Genomic DNA, 19,229 nt, shown 5'->3' with positions numbered 1-19,229 from the left:
TGGGTACCTATGGAATAAAAACAAATGGACCAAGCAAAAGGCACCGGTGTGGTACCGGCCAAAAACCCTCTGAAGGTTAAGTTAGTGAATAAGAAATCTCTAAGAACTCTATAGTGAGAGAGCTAGGATTTCCTGCGTACCTGAGGAAAGAGGGGGTTTGGTGCTTATATAGTGGTGAGTAGTGAATCGAGATCCCTTAGAGGAAGGGATCTTTCCTTGCAGAGGATATTTGGTGTTAGGGTTTCCGTGATTCCAGGGTGTCTTTCCATATGAGGAAGACACGTGGGCGAGATATGTCCTTGGTGTGTGATGCACAAGATATTTCCTTATAGGAGCATGCGTGGGGAACACTTATGGAAACGTAGGACCCATCGGTTTTCTTCATCCCATTAGCTTTATGGTCGACTGTCGCTTTAGCTTTCCCATCGATATGGAACACATCCGTCAGCTTTGTGGTTGTCTTTTCAGAGGGTCCTCTGTTGCCTTTTTGTGAGGCTGACAACCCTGCCAAGGTCGTCTGCCCTTTTCTGTAAAAAATACCCCCATCAATTTTCATTCAGTATTCCCTTATGATTGCATCCTCAGCCACTCTTCATAGTAGGTTTTGCTGCAATTCAGCTTTTGGTTACTGCAAGCTACCATGTTAAAACTACTTGTGGAAGTCAAAGCATATATCAATTATTTGCAGCTAGTGCTGAGAAGGTGGTTGAATACACTGCTTATGTCATTTTTAGTTTGCTTCATCCCCATATGCAGCAGTTTGAAATTCGGACAACTTATGTAGATAGTGGATTTGATTTGAACTATTTTTTTCATTCATTGACAAACTCCCATGTATCTGGATCGATATTTTTAAAGCCCTACAAGAATCGAATTTCACTTTTAGTGTTGCCACTTGCTAGTAACTGATGAAAATTGAATCCTCAATTAGATTGAGAGTATCTTTTTTCCTTGATGACACATAAACCCATCAAACTTTTAAGACAGACTAATTATTTTCTATTAGTCAGCAAGATCAAATTTTATGTGCTGCACATGATAAGAGAGTAGAAAACAGTGAGCCAAATATTATATTGCTAACTTTTTGAACCAAATAAATATGAGAAAGGTGCCACATCAAAAAAGAATCATTGAGTTAAAAATATGAAAGCAGCATTGGTGTTGAGTATTTACGTGTGAGTGAAGTTCCACTTTGAATAATGATAATTGATGAGAAAAATAAATGGTTAATATAACATAATTTTGCTTATACCCATTAGGTTTATATGTCTTTTGGGTTAAGTATGTTTCTATATATTAAATTAATTACTCAAGTAGTCTCCTTAGGTTTTTTTTTTTTTTTTTTTTTTCGTCCAACAAGTGTGAGAAAAACTCCCGCATTGATTGATTCAAAAAAAAAAAAAAAAAAAGAGAAAACAAAATCATGAATTGCCAAGGTGTTTTCTCAAGCGTTTTCTCCCCCAACAAGTGGGAGTGAAACTTGCCCACTAAAGAAACATGAATTGGATTAGATGAAGTTGGAAAATAGGAGTTGACAATGATAACCAAGGAGAAAAGCAGAGAATTACAAAAACTTGCCCACTAATATCTGTAAATTTAATTACCAATATTCAAATAAAAGAAAAAAATTAATTAATTACCAATATGAGCGGTGGAGTCGGCATCACAAATTATGAAATTAATCTTGAATAAAGATATTGATTATAAAACTTTCTAATTTATGGTGTACATTACAAATGTCCCATAATTTGGGGAAAATAATAACAATAAACCGAAGTATATAATGCCAAAACTTAAGATTAGCCCATAGGTTAGGCAGGTTGTGCTTTTCTTAGTTTGGTGGCCAAGCTTCTTTTGGCTCCTATGTTAAGTAACTTAAGTTGATTCGAAATTTCTTTTTAAAAAAAATTGTTTCATATTGTTGTAATTCAATGGCATTGATTGGTCGATTTTAATATTTATAAGAGAAAGCAGAGTTCAATTTCTCCTCCCCATTATTGTAATAATTGAATTATAAAATTCTACGAGTGTGAGTGCGTAGAGCTTTTTTCTTTTGTTTTGTTTATTTATTTATAATAATTTGATATTTATATTAGAGAAGGAAAATTTGAATTCTAGGTGTTTCCATTGAAAAAACTAAAAAATATCATTTGAGTTACCAAACTATTAGCAGCTTGAGCTTTTCTTGATGGGTCTGGTTAATGGATGTCATTAGGACATTTGTTAATGGATTATCCGAGGAGAATTTTAATATCATTTTCATAAATAAAAAGATAAATGATTTTTCTCCCATAAAAAATTTCTAAGAGAGTGTTTTTAGACTATAATATGTATTATAATGTAATAGTTATTCATATGATTTAGTTATTTTTTAGTTTGATTATGTTTTTATTATAGGGAATAGTCATTTTTATGAATAACTATTCTTCAAATTAGGAATAATTATTTCTCACTAAAAGGATTGTAATTTTTTTTATATAAGATATAAATTATACTCTAACCTAATCTAAGGCTGTGTTTGTTTGGAGGTGAAATAGGTAGGGGAAAACTTTGAAGAGAAAATGAGAAGAAATTTTTTTTAAAGTGTGTTTGGTTAGGTAGGAATAAAGGAAAATAAATGGTAGAGCCTAAGTGTTTTCTTCCTGAGTCTATCAAAAAGTTTTCTCTCCAAATTGGAAAGAAACTTGAAAGAAAAAAAGAGGCTACTTAATAGACAAAAATGCTCATGTACACTTGCATATAGGCAATTCATCCAATTCCTTTTTTTTTTTTTTGGGGCTGTGGGGACGTTGCCTCCTTTTTTTTTTTTTTTCCTAGGCTGGACGTTGCCTTCTTCTTCCTTCTTTTTTTTTTTTTTTTTTTTTTTGTGGATTTCCTAGGCGTTGCCTTCTTCTTCTTCTTTTTTTTTTATCTATTTTTTTTTTAATTTTTCTTTGTTTAACTATTTTTTTTGGACATACTTTTTATTTTTTAATAAATTGGGTAATTTTTTTTGGTTGTTTGTCACTTTTTTGTTTTAATTGGCCATGATTTTTTAACATAGGTATATGAGTAAATTTATATAAACTCATTTTTTCCATCCCTCCACTTTTCCACTCCGAACCAAACAAAAAGGAGAGAAATTAAAATCTTTTCTATCCTCTCACTTTTCCATTATTTTACCATTTTATCCTCCCACTTTTCCACTCTTTCAACCAAACAAGCCCTAAGTATATATGTGTTTCTATCCTCCCAACTTTCCACGAAAAAATATTAAATACTCTATGAGTACCATAAATACGTACTCCCCCTCTCACATGAATTGTGGGTCTTACCATAAATTTAATTAGTAAGACCCACAGTTATGTGAGAGGAGAAAGTACACATTTATGGAACTCTAGAAGTACTCAATATTTACCCCTTTTTCACCCCTTCAATCAAATGAACCCTAAGTATATATGTGTGAAACTTCCTCCTGAAGACTTTAACTCCGGCCCTTGCCCCCAAACTTTGGCTCTTGCCCCCAAACTTTGCAAACACTTATATTTGTGAAGTGACCATCGCACCAAAGGTGTGCGGTGGTAAATGATTGTAATAAATATTCCTCAGCATATGCAATAATTTCTAAAATTAATATATTTTTAAATAAACAAACTTTTTATTTACAGGTAACAATTATTGAAATAAAAAATCATAAAAAATAATTCATCTCTTTCTTAAATTAAATTTTTTTTAAAAGATATATAATTGTATAAATAAAATATTTCTTAAAACAAATATTAAGTTTTATTATAACGTTACGCTTCACCGCCAAACTTATGGATATGTTTAATTACTTTATTACAACTGCTTTCTCACCTGCCATCCGGTCTTTTCAACCTTTTTCTATATTCCAAAGCCAGGAATGTTTTACATTGTATAAAATATAAATTGCTGATATTTCGCATTAGGTTTTCTTGATTACAAAGATACGAAGGTTGCTTGTAAAAGCCAAGTATATTTTACATTGTATAAAATATAAATTGCTAAAGCTTCGCATTAGGTGGGTAGTGCTTTCCTAAATTAGGTGGCTAAAGATATTTTTATATAGTCAATTAGCTGAGCTAAGTTAGCACACCCACCTCCATAACTCGATAGTTTCTTACTGTACAACAAAAAGTCTACTTTCTCCTGTAACTAGTTTTTCCAAGTATACAACAAATGTTCAACAATCTCCTATTCTTGTTCTTATCAATCTGCTACTTTTAGCATGGCTGAGGCTCTAGTTTGTATCATCTTAGAGCAGTTGTCTTCAATCACTACTCAAGAGTTTAAGTTGGTTCTGGGTGTTGACGAGGAAGTCCAAAAGCTTGCAAGCAATTTCCAGATAATCCAGATGGTGCTCAATGATGCTGAGAAAAGACAAGTGAAAGAGAAACCTGTGAAGCTTTGGATAGATAAGCTCAAAGATGTATCCTATGATGTGGAGGATGTGTTGGACGAGTGGAAAACTGCAATACTCAAATCAGAAATTGAGAAAGAAAGAAGAGTTGATAAGATTTCTGATCTCAAGAGGAAGGTAAGCTCCATCATTCCTTCCTCTTCTGGTTATTTGAGTCAAGTAAAACAACTTTTTTTCCGTTATGATTTTGCTCACAAGATAAAAGAATTGAATGGAAAAGTAGATGAGATTGTTAGAGAGAAAGAGATTTTCAGGTTTGAATTGTCTAGGGGCATTGAAGAAGTTGAGAGACCAAAAAGTACATCCTTTGTTGATGTGTCTAATATATGTGGTCGTGATAAGGATAGGTGTGATCTAATAAGCAACCTATTAGGCAAGGGTGGTCATGAAGTGAGAACTCCTCATGTCATATCTTTATTGGGTATGGGAGGTATTGGAAAAACAACACTTGCCCAATTAGTCTACAATGATCATGAGGTGAAGGCCCATTTTCAAAGTAGAATGTGGGTTTGTGTTTCTGAACCTTTTGATAATGTTAGGGTTGCTAAAGCAATCATTCAAGAACTTGGAGGTTGTTCCCCCGACAACAATACTGAATTGGAAACTCTACTAAAAAGTATTTGTAATTTGATCATAGGAAAGAAGTTCTTTCTTGTCTTAGATGATGTATGGACTGAAGACTACACAGTTTGGGAGCCATTTAAACTAGCACTCCAATATGGTGCCCAAGGAAGTAGAATTCTAGTGACTACAAGTAAAGAAAGAGTTGCAGAAATTATGAGTGCCTACAGGATCAATTTGGAGGCACTGTCTGATGAAGATTGCTGGCTGATATTCCGTAAAATAGCATTTTTTGAGAAGAGTCTACAGCAATGTAAGCAACTAGAAGACCTTGGCAGAGAAATAGCAAAGAAATGCAAAGGCTTGCCACTTGCTGCAAGGACTCTAGGGAGTCTTATGCGCTTCAAGAAAAGTAAAGAACAATGGAAAAAAGTTTTAGATAGTAGTTTGTGGATATTAGAAGATGTTGAAAAAGGTCTTTTTGCACCATTATTATTGAGTTATTATGAATTATCCTTCACACTGAAACGATGTTTCTCATACTGTGCCATCTTTCCTAAAGATTATGTGATTTATACAAATGATTTGGTCAAACTGTGGATGGCACAAGGATATCTCGACTCAGAAGAAAATATGGATATGGAATTGGAAATTATAGGAGAAGAGTACTTTGAAAACTTGGCCATGCGTTCCTTCTTCCAAGATTTTGAAAAAGATGAGCGTGATGATACGATAAGAAGTTGCAAAATGCATGATATAGTGCATGACTTTGCTCAATTAATAATGAAAAATGAATGCTTTTCAATCGAATTCGATGGTGATAAAGAGTTGGGGATAGATTCTTTCCACAAAAGTGCTCGCCATTTGTCATTAACACCTAGAGGAGAAACACAATTTCCTGTGGCAGTGTACAGGGCAAAAAATTTACGCACTCTCTTACCTTTGAAGACTTCATTCTCAAACATTAACCATGTCCTACCTGATTTACTACAACATTTGACATGTTTACGTGCATTAAATCTGAGTTGTAGTTCTATTGAGAAACTTCCAGATGCGGTGGAAAAATTAATACATTTAAGATTCATTGACTTATCTTATAACCGTAAATTGAAAGTTTTGCCTGAAACAATATGTAATTTGTGTAATTTACAAACTTTGAATGTTAGTAGATGCCATGGCATTGAGAAACTGCCTCAAGGGATGAGTAAACTAATTAAGTTAAGACATCTTGTTCTTCATGGGATTGATTTTACAAAGCCATTTCCAATGGGTATTGGGAAATTGAGTTCTCTTAGAACATTGGAGCAATTCGTTGTAAGTGGTAGGGATGATAGTGGAGGATGTAAACTCGAAGAATTGAAAAATTTGAACTACCTTCAAGGAGCTCTTGTGATAAAAGGGTTAGGAAATGTGATAGATGTGGTTGAGGCTGAGAATGCACATCTCAAAGAGAAAACACACCTTTGTCGTTTGTGTTTAAATTTTGATGGGACAAGTGAAGAGAGTAGAAGAATGGAGAATAATGTATTAATTCTCAATGTCTTAGATCCACATCCAAACTTGGAGCATTTACAAATCTATTGGTATGAAGGCAGAACAATGTTTCCCAATTGGATTATGTCCTTAACCAAACTGAAAGAGCTTGAAATCATAGGTTGCAAAAATTTAAATTCTATACCTCCTTTGGGGAAGCTTCCATTCCTTGAACTATTAGAAATACGAAATGCAGATAGTGTGAAGAAGGTGGGAGTTGAATTTTTGGGAATAGAATTTAAAGACAAGAAATACAAGGGATTAGCAGCATCACTTATCTTGTTCCCAAATTTGAAATCTTTAAAATTTTGGAACATGAAAGAGTGGGAAGAATGGGGTGGGATTGGGGGGTTGAAAGAAGAAGATGGTTTTACTATAATGCCTTGTCTTCTGTATTTGGAAATTGTTGGCTGCCCTAAGCTAAAGGCACTGCCACACTTTTTTCATACAACTCCATTGAAGGAATTGTGTATTAGGGAGAGTCCAATTCTCAAAGAAGATTTCCAAAAAAGAGATAGTGGGCCCAAGATTATTCATATCCCAAGAACCTACAATATTCACCTGCATCTTAAAGAAGAAGATCACTAAAGGCAAAGTCGACTCTCTGTTCCATGTGAGTATTGCAAAACTCATCCATCCACTAGTAACTTACTGTTCTACTTCTATTTGGATACAAATATGAATTTAATTGCATAATTGCCTGGCAGAACCTCTCAAAAAAAAAAAAAAACAATGTTGATGGTGTTTAAGAACAAATATAATTAGTACATATGTCAAAAGAAAAAAGTACATGTTTGAATGGAAAGTTATGGACAGGGAATTTTTTTATTCTTTTTATTTCTATATATAGTTAATTTGTATGGATTTTTCTCTACCCAAACTTATGTCATCATATATCTCATTCTTTTAAAATTGCAAAATGCTGTGCAATTGCGGAATGTTTTGCAATTTCCACCAATATAACAATGTTATTTATCAAAGAACCAGTGCCAAGTGGTGATGTGCATGCAACAACTGCACAAGATGTTATGGAATCTTCTAGTGCAAGGCATGCTTATTAATCTTTTCTCACAAGATGTTTTCCTTGTACCAATCTTGTGGTAAATATTTGTTCTATTTTACTCTCATGTAAACCAAACTCTAGTATATGAAGAAGCATATCTTATACTAGTGCAATATTCACATGTGGATGCACTTGTCAGGCATGCGTGGTGGCTTTGTTGATTGGCACTCCGTTAGGCTCACATGATGGGCGAAGCAAATGCACAAGGATGAAGCTTATATTAGAGAAAATAGTCTCATGTTGCTTTTGTTTCTTTTAGAAAGCTTGACCAGCGAAAGGCCCTCCAAAAAACTCTCTCTTCATAATCATAAAAAAATACTAGCATATCGTATCAGTGTACTCCTTTTGAGTAATCTATGCCATATGGTAAAGCATGAAAGGTGAATTAAATAGCTGACCATTTGCAACTTAAGCAATATCCTTATCTTTTGAGTTTGGAAACATATGTGCTAATTTTCAATGATTTTTTACTGTCACAGGTTTTCCGAGTGATTGAAGCATTACAATATTCCATGGAGAAGGGGAAGAGAGGGATTTTACCCCCAGGAGAAGGAGGGATGATTTGATAAATGGCTGCCCTTTGCTACTATCTGTTGCTGCCCAATACTTATGCAGTACACAATCAAGCTATTTAACTCTTGGTTTGAGTTCAACCCAAGTATTTAAATTCTGATTCAACAAGAGGTAAATTTGAATTTTTATTTTTCTTCTGGTGCTATGGTTGCATTTCCAACATATTGAGTTCCCAAAAATATTTTGGTTTCTCAAACTTAGACATCATATAAAATGTTTCATTCTTTCTGGACTTCATTGAATCCAGATATCATGCAAAAGGTTTTTGTACAACATTTTTCTTTTATCATTTCAAAGATGTTGTGAGACAATCGGAACCTGAATTGTGGCTTTCTTTAGTACTCAATCAATGTAGTGACACATGAAAAGGCAAACCTTTAGTACATCAATGTGGTGACATATGAATGGCAATTTGCCAGTAACATCTTTGCGTAATCCTGCATCTAGAAGTAATAATTTTGTCAAAATTCATCAAAAAGAAAATAAAAATTAGGGAAAAAGAAAGGAGCCCACTAGCCTTGAAGCTGCATTCCATCCGGATTTAATATTATTGGATTATTTACTTGCTATGTATCAAGTTTTAATTCAATACTTTATGTTTTTTCTTCTCAAAGGCTGAAGAATGTCATGGGATGGACTTCAATGTGAGGGATGGCAAGTCAACTGACTATCAGGAGTTGAGAAGAAGTCTTATAAACACCTTGGCTTTCTGAGTTATATTAATAACAATTAGAAAACCTCTTTTTCTAGAGCAACATTCCTGGAAGTGAACAGAGTTCCATATGGGTTTGTTACAACTTCTATGCTGTCTTGATCCCATCATGTCTCACTCGAAGACTTTCCTATTTAGTTTTGGTTTATTTCCTTGAAGTAGGTATTTAACACTAAAAACTTAGATGTACTGCCTCCCTCCTCTTTGGGCTAATGCAAAGTACAATTGATAGTGACTCTACCTGCCTTTTTTTCTTCTCTTAGTCATGCAGTTGCTATCATTCATCACAAATCTTAATATACAATTGGTGGGAGTGGAAGAACTGCAGAAATTATTATAGGTATATAGTACTCACCAAAGGAGTGTATCAACCAAAAGTTTGCTCAATCTATCACAAATTTAGATGCATAAGCTAAAATGAGTTTTGATAATAAATTTATAATTGCATACAACACTGTAAGTAATTATCTCGATAAAATTTAGTGCTATTTCATTACCAAGGATCCAAAAGATCTTTGTCATATACTATTAGGTATGCCATGAATTGAGGAAAGGGAAATGTATATAATTCTAAAGAGACATATAGATTTGTTGAGAAATGATGGGAAATTTTTTATTATTATTAAGAGAAGTCCCAGCATATTCTTGAATTTAGTAAAGAAGAATTTCATTCTAAAATTTCTGAGATATCAAGTCAGGTCAAAAAGTTGGAGGTTGAAAAAAAGCTTTAGCAAGAAATTCATAAAGGATCAAGGAAGAAAATATGGAAGCTTCTTAGAAATATGGAAGCTTCTAATTTTGTCATCAATTCATTGCTGGTTAATGTTTCAAATCAATTAAAAAATGAGGTGAAAAGTTTTTAATTTGCGTTTCCCTAGAATAAATTTACTAGGAATTTAAAGATTGTGAAGCATTAGAAATATCTTTCCTATGGATTGGAAATTTTCAATTTGAAGCTGGAACTTGTTGACAGGTTCTTTTTAAGTGAAAGGGCCTAACAAAGAACATTGTGCTTGTCATGGAAAATTTTTATTTCTAATTTTTGTATTTAAGAATTTTCTAGAATAAGGTTTAATTTTCTTGTTTTGAAAAGTTTTGAGGAGTATTTTAATCAAAACTGAGTTCTTATATTGTAGAATATTAATCAGGATTGCTTTAGGAATCCTTTTTCCTGCAAATAAGTTTTCTGGAACTTTTAAATTGATCCATAAGTTGTAAAACAAAAATTAAAGGTATTCTATATATAAGATTTCAGTTTGTTAATTGTTAGGAACCTTGCAGGTGCAAGCTACCTTGCTGCCAGCTTTGACGCCTTGTATTAGCCTGCATGTGTATGCTGTGTGTGTTGCTGTGTTGCCTGATGCAAAGAGTTGCCTGTGCTGCTATATCTACCTGCGGCTGTTCTGTGTTTGGCCTACTGCATGTGTGTTATGCCTACTGCCTATGCTACTTCATGTGCTGCTTGCTATTTGTGCTGCTGTATGCTCCCTACATTCTGTTCAGCAGATCCTACAGATGTGCATGCTGAATGTGCAAGTGATGCATCGTACTGAGGAATGAATGTACTACTGTTTAGTTAATTACCTACAATTATTTCAGTATGTGTTCAATTAGAGAGCTATTTGAGAGCTAGGAGGTTGTTAGCAGTCAAGTTGGCAGGCAGAAAGAGAGCGATTAAGCTAGTCTTGGCTCTAATAATTGATGAGAACTTGTATTATTGTATAAAAGGCTGCCAAGCCTTCGAACTTTATTAAGCAAAAATGTCAAGTAACTCTCTCCTAAACTCTCAGTTCTCTCTCAATTCTTCCTCTCATTCTTAAAAGTTAGCCATTACCCAACATTCTACAACTCACCAAGTACCTCACTAATTCTCTATTTGCCTTTGGATTCTATAGCACAACCAACCAAGGTGTTTTAAGGTCTAGTTATGTACGTACCCTATGCCTGCTAGGCAAAGTATGATTGATCATAACTTTTCTTGCCATTCATTCCGCTCTTTGTTGTGCAGATACTGTATTGATTGACTAGACATTCATTAACAAAGGCTTTTCGCTTCTTTATACTATGAAGAGAATTATATAGACATGCTTCATAACTCCCTTTTCTTGTTTCTCTGAATTAGTGGTCAATCCTATTTGAAAGTACCACATCATTCAACTGCACGATTGTCTGTATTTCACCACCAACTATTAGTACTGAAATTGAACGTTTGTTTTGCCGTTTATCCTCAAAAAAGAAATTGAACGTTTGCTTGTGAGAATTTTGAGTACTAGTCACAGAGTAAGCGTAACTAACAATGAGGAGAGTCCGTAACCAGATCAACTTTCTTTGGGCAGTAATCTAGCATCAATTCCCTTTCTAATAACCCAATTATATCAATTTTTGAGTTGGAACCCTGTACAGTTCCTAATTGATGAGGGTAAAACTAATATGACGGTCTGGCTGGTATGATCAAATTAAGGTGACGGGCAATATGGCTTAAAGAGGACGGATGGGTGGTATACGGACGGAAAGAATTTATGCATCGCTCTCCAGGCTACCTCAAACCACGCTATGAGATTAGGGCTGACATGGCCTTGAGTGTGATTCACGCAAACGTAAATATGAAGAATTCTTGCGCTACACATTAGCCTTAATCAAAGGAATTTTATAAGGAAATGAATTCTTGAAGGTATGGGAATGGAAAGAGTTTTGGTCATAAAAGGAAAGAGCTTGGTAATCAAGGAAAAGAGGCCGACTCTACACCCCTATAAATACATCCAAAACCCCCTTGACTAAAGGTACGCATATCTGACTCAACTCTATCACTTTAGGGTTGAAAAGAAATTCTAACTTGACCTTCGGAGGGTTTTTGGCCGGCACCACACCGGTGCTCTCTTTTAGGTCTCTTTGTTTTCTGTTTGCAGGTTTCATCGGTTGTGGAGGGTGCTTGCAACTTACTGGTGATATTCTCAACCTCATCAGTTGGCGCCGTCTGTGGGAAGAACACGAGAGTGAAAGGAAAACTAATTCAGCCTTTCGCTCTATTCCAAAGACAAAAAGTTGCATGGTACTCACCAGATCGATGGCGACAGTCAACCATCAAGGCGAAGAATCGCAGGCTACAGCGCTAGAAAGGCAAGTTCAGACGCTCGTTGCTGCTGTTGAGCGCCTCACTAAGCAGAATCACGATTTGGAAGAACAACTACGGCAGATGACTGCGCACCAGAGCGCACCAGTGGAGGACCAGGAAGTCGCGAGCCCACAGGGGAGGAATGATTTCAGGCCTGAAGGTAGCACCACACCGACAAGGCCGGACCGGCCGGAGACAAACCCGCCATCTGCCTCGGACTCCATGCCACCTCATATCACCGCTGAGATGCAGGAGATGAGGGAACGCATGGATGCGATGATGAACGCCCTTAGAGGACGGGTATCCAGCAACCTGGACGACCTAGTCCACAGAACGGATTCGCCCTTCACGGCTTCGGTGAACTCGTGCCCCGTTCCTCCGAAATTTCGCATGCCCCATGTGGAAAACTACGACGGATCTAAAGACCCAGTGGATCACTTGGAGTCCTTCCGAACCCTAATGCATCTTCAGGGTGTACCGGATGAGATAATGTGCAGGGCTTTTCTCACCACTTTGAAAGGACCTGCAAGGGATTGGTACAGTAGGTTGACGCCAAATTCCATCGGCACTTTTAAGGAGCTAGGCGCACAGTTCGTGTCACACTTTATTGGAAGCCATCGTCACAAGAAGTCTATTGCCTGTATACTGGGTATTAAACAACGAGAAGATGAGACACTAAGGTCCTATATAGCCCGCTTCAATAAGGAGTCCCTCTTGATAGACGAAGCAGATGACAAGATATTGGTGGCGGCATTCACGAACGGGTTACGAGAGGGTAAGTTCTTGTTCTCTCTATGTAAAAATGACCCAAAAACTATGTCCGATGTATACTACAGGGCGACAAAGTATATGAACGCGGAGGACGCCTTGCTGGCCAGGGACGACTATAAACCAAGGAAAATGGAAAGACAGGAAGATATGAAACCAGATAATGGACGAAAAACGGCAAGAACCAGAGATCGACGAGAAGATCGGAGATCCAAACCACCTTCGGGGAGGTTTACAAGTTTCACCCCCCTCACAGCCCCGATTGACCAGGTGTTAATGCAAATCAAAGATGAAGGAATCTTGACTTTCCTGGGCAAGTTGAAGGGAGATCCGAACAAAAGGCCACGAGATAGATACTGCCGCTTTCATCGTGACCACGGCCACGATACGACGGACTGTTATGACCTGAAGCAACAGATCGAAGCCCTTATCAGGCAAGGAAGGTTGCAGAGGTTCGTGAGGAAAGAGAGAACGGATCAACCCCAGGAGCAGGGTCATAGACGGGAAAACGAACGTCCCAGACCACCGGTAGCGGACATACGGATGATAATAGTGGGGCGCATCCAACGGGGTCGTCTAAAAAGGCCGTAAAGACCTATTTACGGGCAAAGGTAAAGTGTCCAACACGGGCTCTTCACTTGAAAGAATACGGCGAACGGCTCCGCATCGAGTTTTCCGAAGAAGAGGCCCGCGCCTTCACCACCCTCATGACGACGCGCTCGTGGTTAGTATACGTGTCGGAGACTTCAACGTCCACCGTGTTCTCGTGGACAACGGGAGCTCGCGGGACATCCTTTACTACCCCGCGTTCCAACGACGGGGATTGCAAAAGAGCGACCGATCCCGCATGCACGCCCCTTGTCGGCTTCGGGGGAACCCGGTCCATCCTTTAGGATCCGTCACATTGGCAAAGGACGATAGGAGACTACCCGCGCAAATAACCAAGGATGTTTCCTTCCTAGTGGTTGATTGCTCCTCGCCGTATAATGCCATACTTGGACGACCCACTCTCAACGCATGGAAGGCGTCACTTCTACCTACCATCCGATGATCAAGTTCCCCACCGAACATGGAGTCGGAGAACCGCGCGAAATCGTGGCCGCACGGAATGTTACGTGGCCATGATGGAGATGGATGACCATGTATAAGCAACGAGCATCGAAGAAATCGAGAACAAGCAGTAACCCGTGGAGAGATTGGAAGAGGTGCAACCGGACGATTCAAGGCTCGACCGACCACCAGATAGGAACCCTGGCCGACCAAACGATTCGACATGCGCTTCGCCGTTCCTCAAAGAGAACCAAGACGTATTCGTACGGAGCCATGACGACATGCCAGAATAGATCCGTAGTCATAGTCCATAAATTGAACGTGTCGCCTTCGTTCTCTCCAGTTCGACAAAAGAAGCGCGTATTTGCCCCCGAACGGGATCGTGCCGCAGCAGAGGAAGTGCAGAAGCTACGGGAAGCAAACTTCATACGAGAGGTGTACTACCCAGACTGGTTGGCAAACGTGGTGATGGTCAAAAAGTCAAATGGGAAGTGGAGAATGTGCGTCGACTTCACGGATCTGAATAGAGCGTGCCCTAAAGACAGTTACCCGCTCCCACGCATTGACGCCTTAGTGGACTCCACCGCTAGACATGAGTTGTTGAGCTTCATGGACGCCTTCTCAGGGTACAATCAGATCAAGTTGGAGGAAACAGATCAAGAGAAAACATCGTTTGTGACAAGCCAAGGGCTTTTCTGCTACAAAGTGATGCCGTTCGGACTGAAGAATGCAGGAGCCACGTACCAGCGATTGATGAACAAAATGTTCGCGCACCAAATTGGCCGGAACGTCCAGGTCTACGTGGATGACATGCTGGTGAAGAGCGTAAAGGTTTCGGATCACCTGAGGGACCTACAGGAGACTTTCAACACCCTTCGAACGTATAAAATGAAGCTGAACCCAAGCAAATGCGCATTCGGAGTAACCGCTGGAAAGTTCCTAGGATTCATGGTGTCCCAGCAGGGCATTGAGGTCAACCCCGAGAAAGTGAAAGCAATTATGGGGCTATCTCCTCCAAGGACGGTGAAGGAAGTGCAAAGTTTGACAGGGAAGATAGCAGCTCTGAACAGGTTTGTATCAAGAGCAACGGACAAATGTCTGCCTTTCTTTAAAACACTAAGAAGATCTTTCGAATGGACGGACGAATGCCAAAAGGCATTTGAGGAGTTAAAAGCATATCTCTCCGCCCCGCCGCTGCTTAGTCCGTCCACACCAGGGGAGGAATTATTCCTATACCTTGCCGTCTCGTCAAGAAGCTGCAAAGGCTCTCTCATCAGGGAGGAAGGGAAGATACAGAAGCCCGTGTACTTCGTAAGCCGAGCACTAAGGGGTGCAGAGGAGAGATATCCACGGATGGAGAAACTTGCCTTCGCTCTTATAACCGCGGCACGAAAACTGAAGCCCTATTTTTAAGCACATGCCATAATAGTCCTAACGGACCAGCCCCTGCGAAGGGCAATGAATAATCCTGAAACTTCCGGACGGATGGCTTTATGGGCAATTGAGTTAAGTGAGTACGATATTCGATACCAGCCACGAACAGCAATGAAAGGGCAAATATTGGCAGACTTCATCGCAGAATTCACTACAACTGAGGAGCAGGGGGCAGAAGAGACGCCCACATGGAGAATTCACATAGACGGGTCCTCCAATAAACATGCGGGAGGAGTCGGAGTTGTACTCCACACCCCGGAAGGAGATAAGATTGAATGCATGATCCGTCTAGAGTTCCCCACTACGAATAACGAAGCAGAGTACGAGGTCCTGGTGGCAGGATTGGAACTTGCGATAGCAACTGGGGCAAGGAAGGCAGTAGTCTACTCCGACTCTCAAATCGTAGCCAGCCAAGTTAATGGGAGCTATGATTGCAGGAATGAACGAATGAGAAGGTACCTCGGAGAAGTGAAGGAACTAATGAGTAACCTCCAATTCACGATAGCTCAGATCCCAAGAGAAGAGAATCAAGAGGCGGACCGACTCGCCAAGGCTGCTTCGGCTGAACCCATGATCGCTCCAGAACAGGTATTGTCCTTCGTCCAATATTCATCGCTACTAGATAACATTCGAATACAGGAATTAAGCACTAAGTACGATTGGACGGCTCCGATCGTGGCGTACCTTAAGGACGGGAAGCTGCCAGACAGCAGGGAAGATGCAAGAAAATTGAAGGTTAAGGATGCCCATACGTACGTTAGAGCCTGCGACAAGTGTCAACGGTTTGGCAATCTCATTAGACAGCCAACAGAGGAACTCACACCCATGACGGCCCCATGGCCGTTTGTACAATGGGGGTTAGATATCATGGGCCCATTTCCAATAGCAGCAAGACAACTGAAGTTCTTGGTGGTTGGCATCGACTACTTCACCAAGTGGGTGGAAGCCGAAGCCCTTGCTACTATCACGGAGAAAAATATTCGCAGCTTTGTATGGAGAAGTATTATTTGCCGATATGGGATCCTGAGAGTGCTCGTTTCCGACAATGGGACGCAATTCGATAACGATGCATTCCGAGGCTTCTGCTCTCAGTTGGGAATCAAGAACCACTACTCGTCGCCCGCGCACCCACAGGCCAACGGACAAGTTGAAGTCACGAACCGGTCCTTGCTAAGAATTATCAAGACCCGGCTCGAGGGGGCAAAAGGCATATGGCCAGATGAACTACCAAGTGTGCTATGGGCGTACAGAACAACGGCAAGGACGCCAACAGGAGAGACACCGTTTCGATTGGCATTTGACGCTGAGGCCCTCATATCGGCAGAAGTGGGATTAACAAGCTACTGCGTGGAGAGCTATGACGAGAGCAAGAATACCGAAGCATTACGTCTAGAGCTTGACCTTCTAGACGAAGTCAGGGCAGTAGCTGCCCAGAGAATGGCGCGGTATCAAGACATGATGGCAAAACACTACAACTCCAAGGTCCGGCACCGAGACTTCAAGGTTGGAGATCTAGTGTTACGAAAAGTGCTAGGCTCTATGAAGGATGCATCCCTAGGAAAGCTGGGTCCTAACTGGGAAGGCCCATACAGAATCGTCTCATGGCACAGGAAAGGAACGTACTACCTGGAGGCATTAGACGGAAGGAGATTGGGCCACCCCTGGAATGCGGAGCACCTGAAGAAATACTACCAGTAATGCAGCAGTCGTCAGACGGAAACCTATTACCTTATTTTTAGTTCATTTTTAGACAGTCATCGTTTCTACTTTAAACTCAAGTTTTCTTTTCCATTGACAATATGTTTTCTTTTCCATTGACAATTTGGTCTATTGAATTTATGAGAATGGAGTTTTTATTTAAGAAAATGAGAAACGTATGCGGATGAAGAATCCTACGAGTCCACAAAGTGGACGGATCATCCAAAGGATGAAGAACCTACAAGTCCACAAAGTGGACGGACTATCCAAAGGATGAAGAATCCTACGAGTCCACAAAGTGGACGGATCATTGAAAGGATGAAGAACCTACAAGTCCACAAAGTGGACGGACTATCCAAAGGATGAAAAATCCTACGAGTCCACAAAGTGGACGGATCATCCAAAGGATGAAGAACCTACAAGTCCACAAAGTGGACGGACTATCCAAAGGATGAAAAATCCTACGAGTCCACCAAGTAGACGGATCATCCAAAGGATGAAAAACCTACAAGTCCACAAAGTGGATGGACTACCCAAAGGATGAAAAATCCTACGAGTCTACAGAATGGACGGATCATCCTAAGGATAAAAAACTCTACAAGTCCACAGAGTGGACGAATCATCTAAAAGATAAAAATTGAACGGATAAACAAAGCGGTCGGACCATCCAAACGACTACGTCCCCAAAGTGGTCGGACCAACCAAACGATAACCAATACGACAAGTCCACAAAGCGGACGGATAATCCGAAGAGTGCAACTCTTCGAACCCACAAAGTAACCGGGCCCTTTTTCATACACTGGACGGGTCGTACAGGAGGGCAAAAACCTTCTGGCCATATAGTGGACGGATCCACTAAAGAATCAAAAGCGAAACCGAAAACAAATTCCGAAAATAGTGAACGGATAGTCCCAGAACGTCGAAGATATCATGCAAAAAATTAAAACAACGGATCAAAATATGAACGGATTATCAAAGAATTATAAATGATACCGTACAGTTCAACAAAAAGGAGTCCAAAAGAGTTTAACAGAATACAAAAAATAAACTTGTTCCTTATCGCTACAAACTAAACTAATCTTTAGCGATGACGGGTTCCTCAGGAGCTTCAGGCAACGGCTGGACAGACTCAGTGACGGTCGTTCCTTCTGTAGCTTTAGCAACCCCGTCGTCATCCGGAACCTCGCCGAAGAGTTCCTCGGTCCCTTCAGAGTCGACGGGGTGAGCAGGAGTTCGGGCTTCAGCATCTATGGTTATATGAGCTAGGTCCAAGTCAGGGAATGATGCCTTCACCTGACGGATGCAATCATCGAACCCGTCGTTAAAGGAGGAACCCAGCTCCGCCAGAAGTGCTTCGGAATCTCGATATTCTTTGACGGCATCAATTTTCGCCTGCTGAATATCGTCGTCATGAGATCTCACTGTCTTCCTGAGCAGCTCCACCTCCTTCTCTAAGTTTTCGCGAGCCTGCTCGGAGAGCGTCAGCTTCTTCTCATGACGGACCCTCCACAACTTCAACTCGTCCAGCTCTTCCGCCGTCGCCTTTGCCTTCGCACGAACACGCTCGAGGGCCCTTTCCTGGGCAAGGCAACGGTCTGACAGGCCCTTGGCCATTAACACACCCTGCGACGGTTCGATTAGAAATCAATTCATGACGGAAAAGAACTAAACAAGGTTATGGGCTTATGACGGAAGCTAACCTGGGCTAAGCTATACAGGCAAGACTCCCCCATGGTCTCGGTGGCATGGTTCCCTAAGTCTTCATAATCTTCATCGGTGATGATGGAACCAATACGACGGAGAGCGTATTGGGGGTCTTCACGAAGCAGGACGGGGGGCTTCTCCTTCACGGGGTCAGGGTTGGTCATCAAACCCTTCCCCTTGCCGATTCCAAGCTTAGGGGCTGGTTTTGCCATGCCGGACCCCTGACCGGCAGGTAGACCCATCACAAGTTTTTGCTTCTTCGAATGACGGTCCCACCTCTCGACGGATGACCTCTTGAGTGCCGGCTGTGACGGATCAGCCCTTGGAGCATCACTCCCCTGCTTCTTCTTAGCTGCTTGCTGTTTGATGAGCGCCCGTCTCCTAGCGTCGTCCATTTCTACAAAAGAAGACGGTCAACAAAAAGCAACATAAAGCCAGATTATCGACGGAAGGATTCCAGAACTTACGTTTGCGTACACCTGAGTCGTATCTTCTGGCGACGGGTGTAGGTTCAGGACCGTCACAGTACCAATGTAACGTGTCCAAGGTGACGAGCTTCGACCAGGTCCGTTCAGACAACTTCGTCTTCTGGAAAATTTTC

The 19,229-nt window shown here is 40.3% G+C and overlaps 1 protein-coding gene across 3 annotated transcripts; it reads left to right on the top strand.

Moving 5' to 3' along the window:
* The first annotated feature begins 4,118 nt into the window (after window positions 1-4,118).
* LOC142634241 (putative disease resistance protein RGA4) lies at window positions 4,119-10,645 on the top strand. Of its 3 annotated transcripts, none has more exons than XM_075808535.1 (4): window positions 4,119-7,127; window positions 7,717-7,957; window positions 8,057-8,261; window positions 10,144-10,645. In XM_075808535.1, exon 1 carries the CDS (start codon window positions 4,229-4,231, stop codon window positions 7,100-7,102), a length of 2,874 nt encoding a protein of 957 aa, XP_075664650.1. In that variant the 5' UTR covers window positions 4,119-4,228; the 3' UTR covers window positions 7,103-7,127; window positions 7,717-7,957; window positions 8,057-8,261; window positions 10,144-10,645. The 3 variants fall into 3 exon arrangements, with proteins under 3 accessions (XP_075664650.1, XP_075664652.1, XP_075664651.1); XM_075808537.1 differs by lacking the exon at window positions 10,144-10,645 and adding an exon at window positions 8,765-8,932; XM_075808536.1 differs by lacking the exon at window positions 7,717-7,957.
* The last annotated feature ends 8,584 nt before the right edge of the window (window positions 10,646-19,229 follow it).

Source organism: Castanea sativa, chromosome 5 (genome assembly GCF_040712315.1).
Source record: "Castanea sativa cultivar Marrone di Chiusa Pesio chromosome 5, ASM4071231v1".
In the NCBI taxonomy this organism is placed as follows: domain Eukaryota; kingdom Viridiplantae; phylum Streptophyta; class Magnoliopsida; order Fagales; family Fagaceae; genus Castanea; species Castanea sativa.
This window is presented reverse-complemented; position numbering and strand designations above follow the sequence as displayed.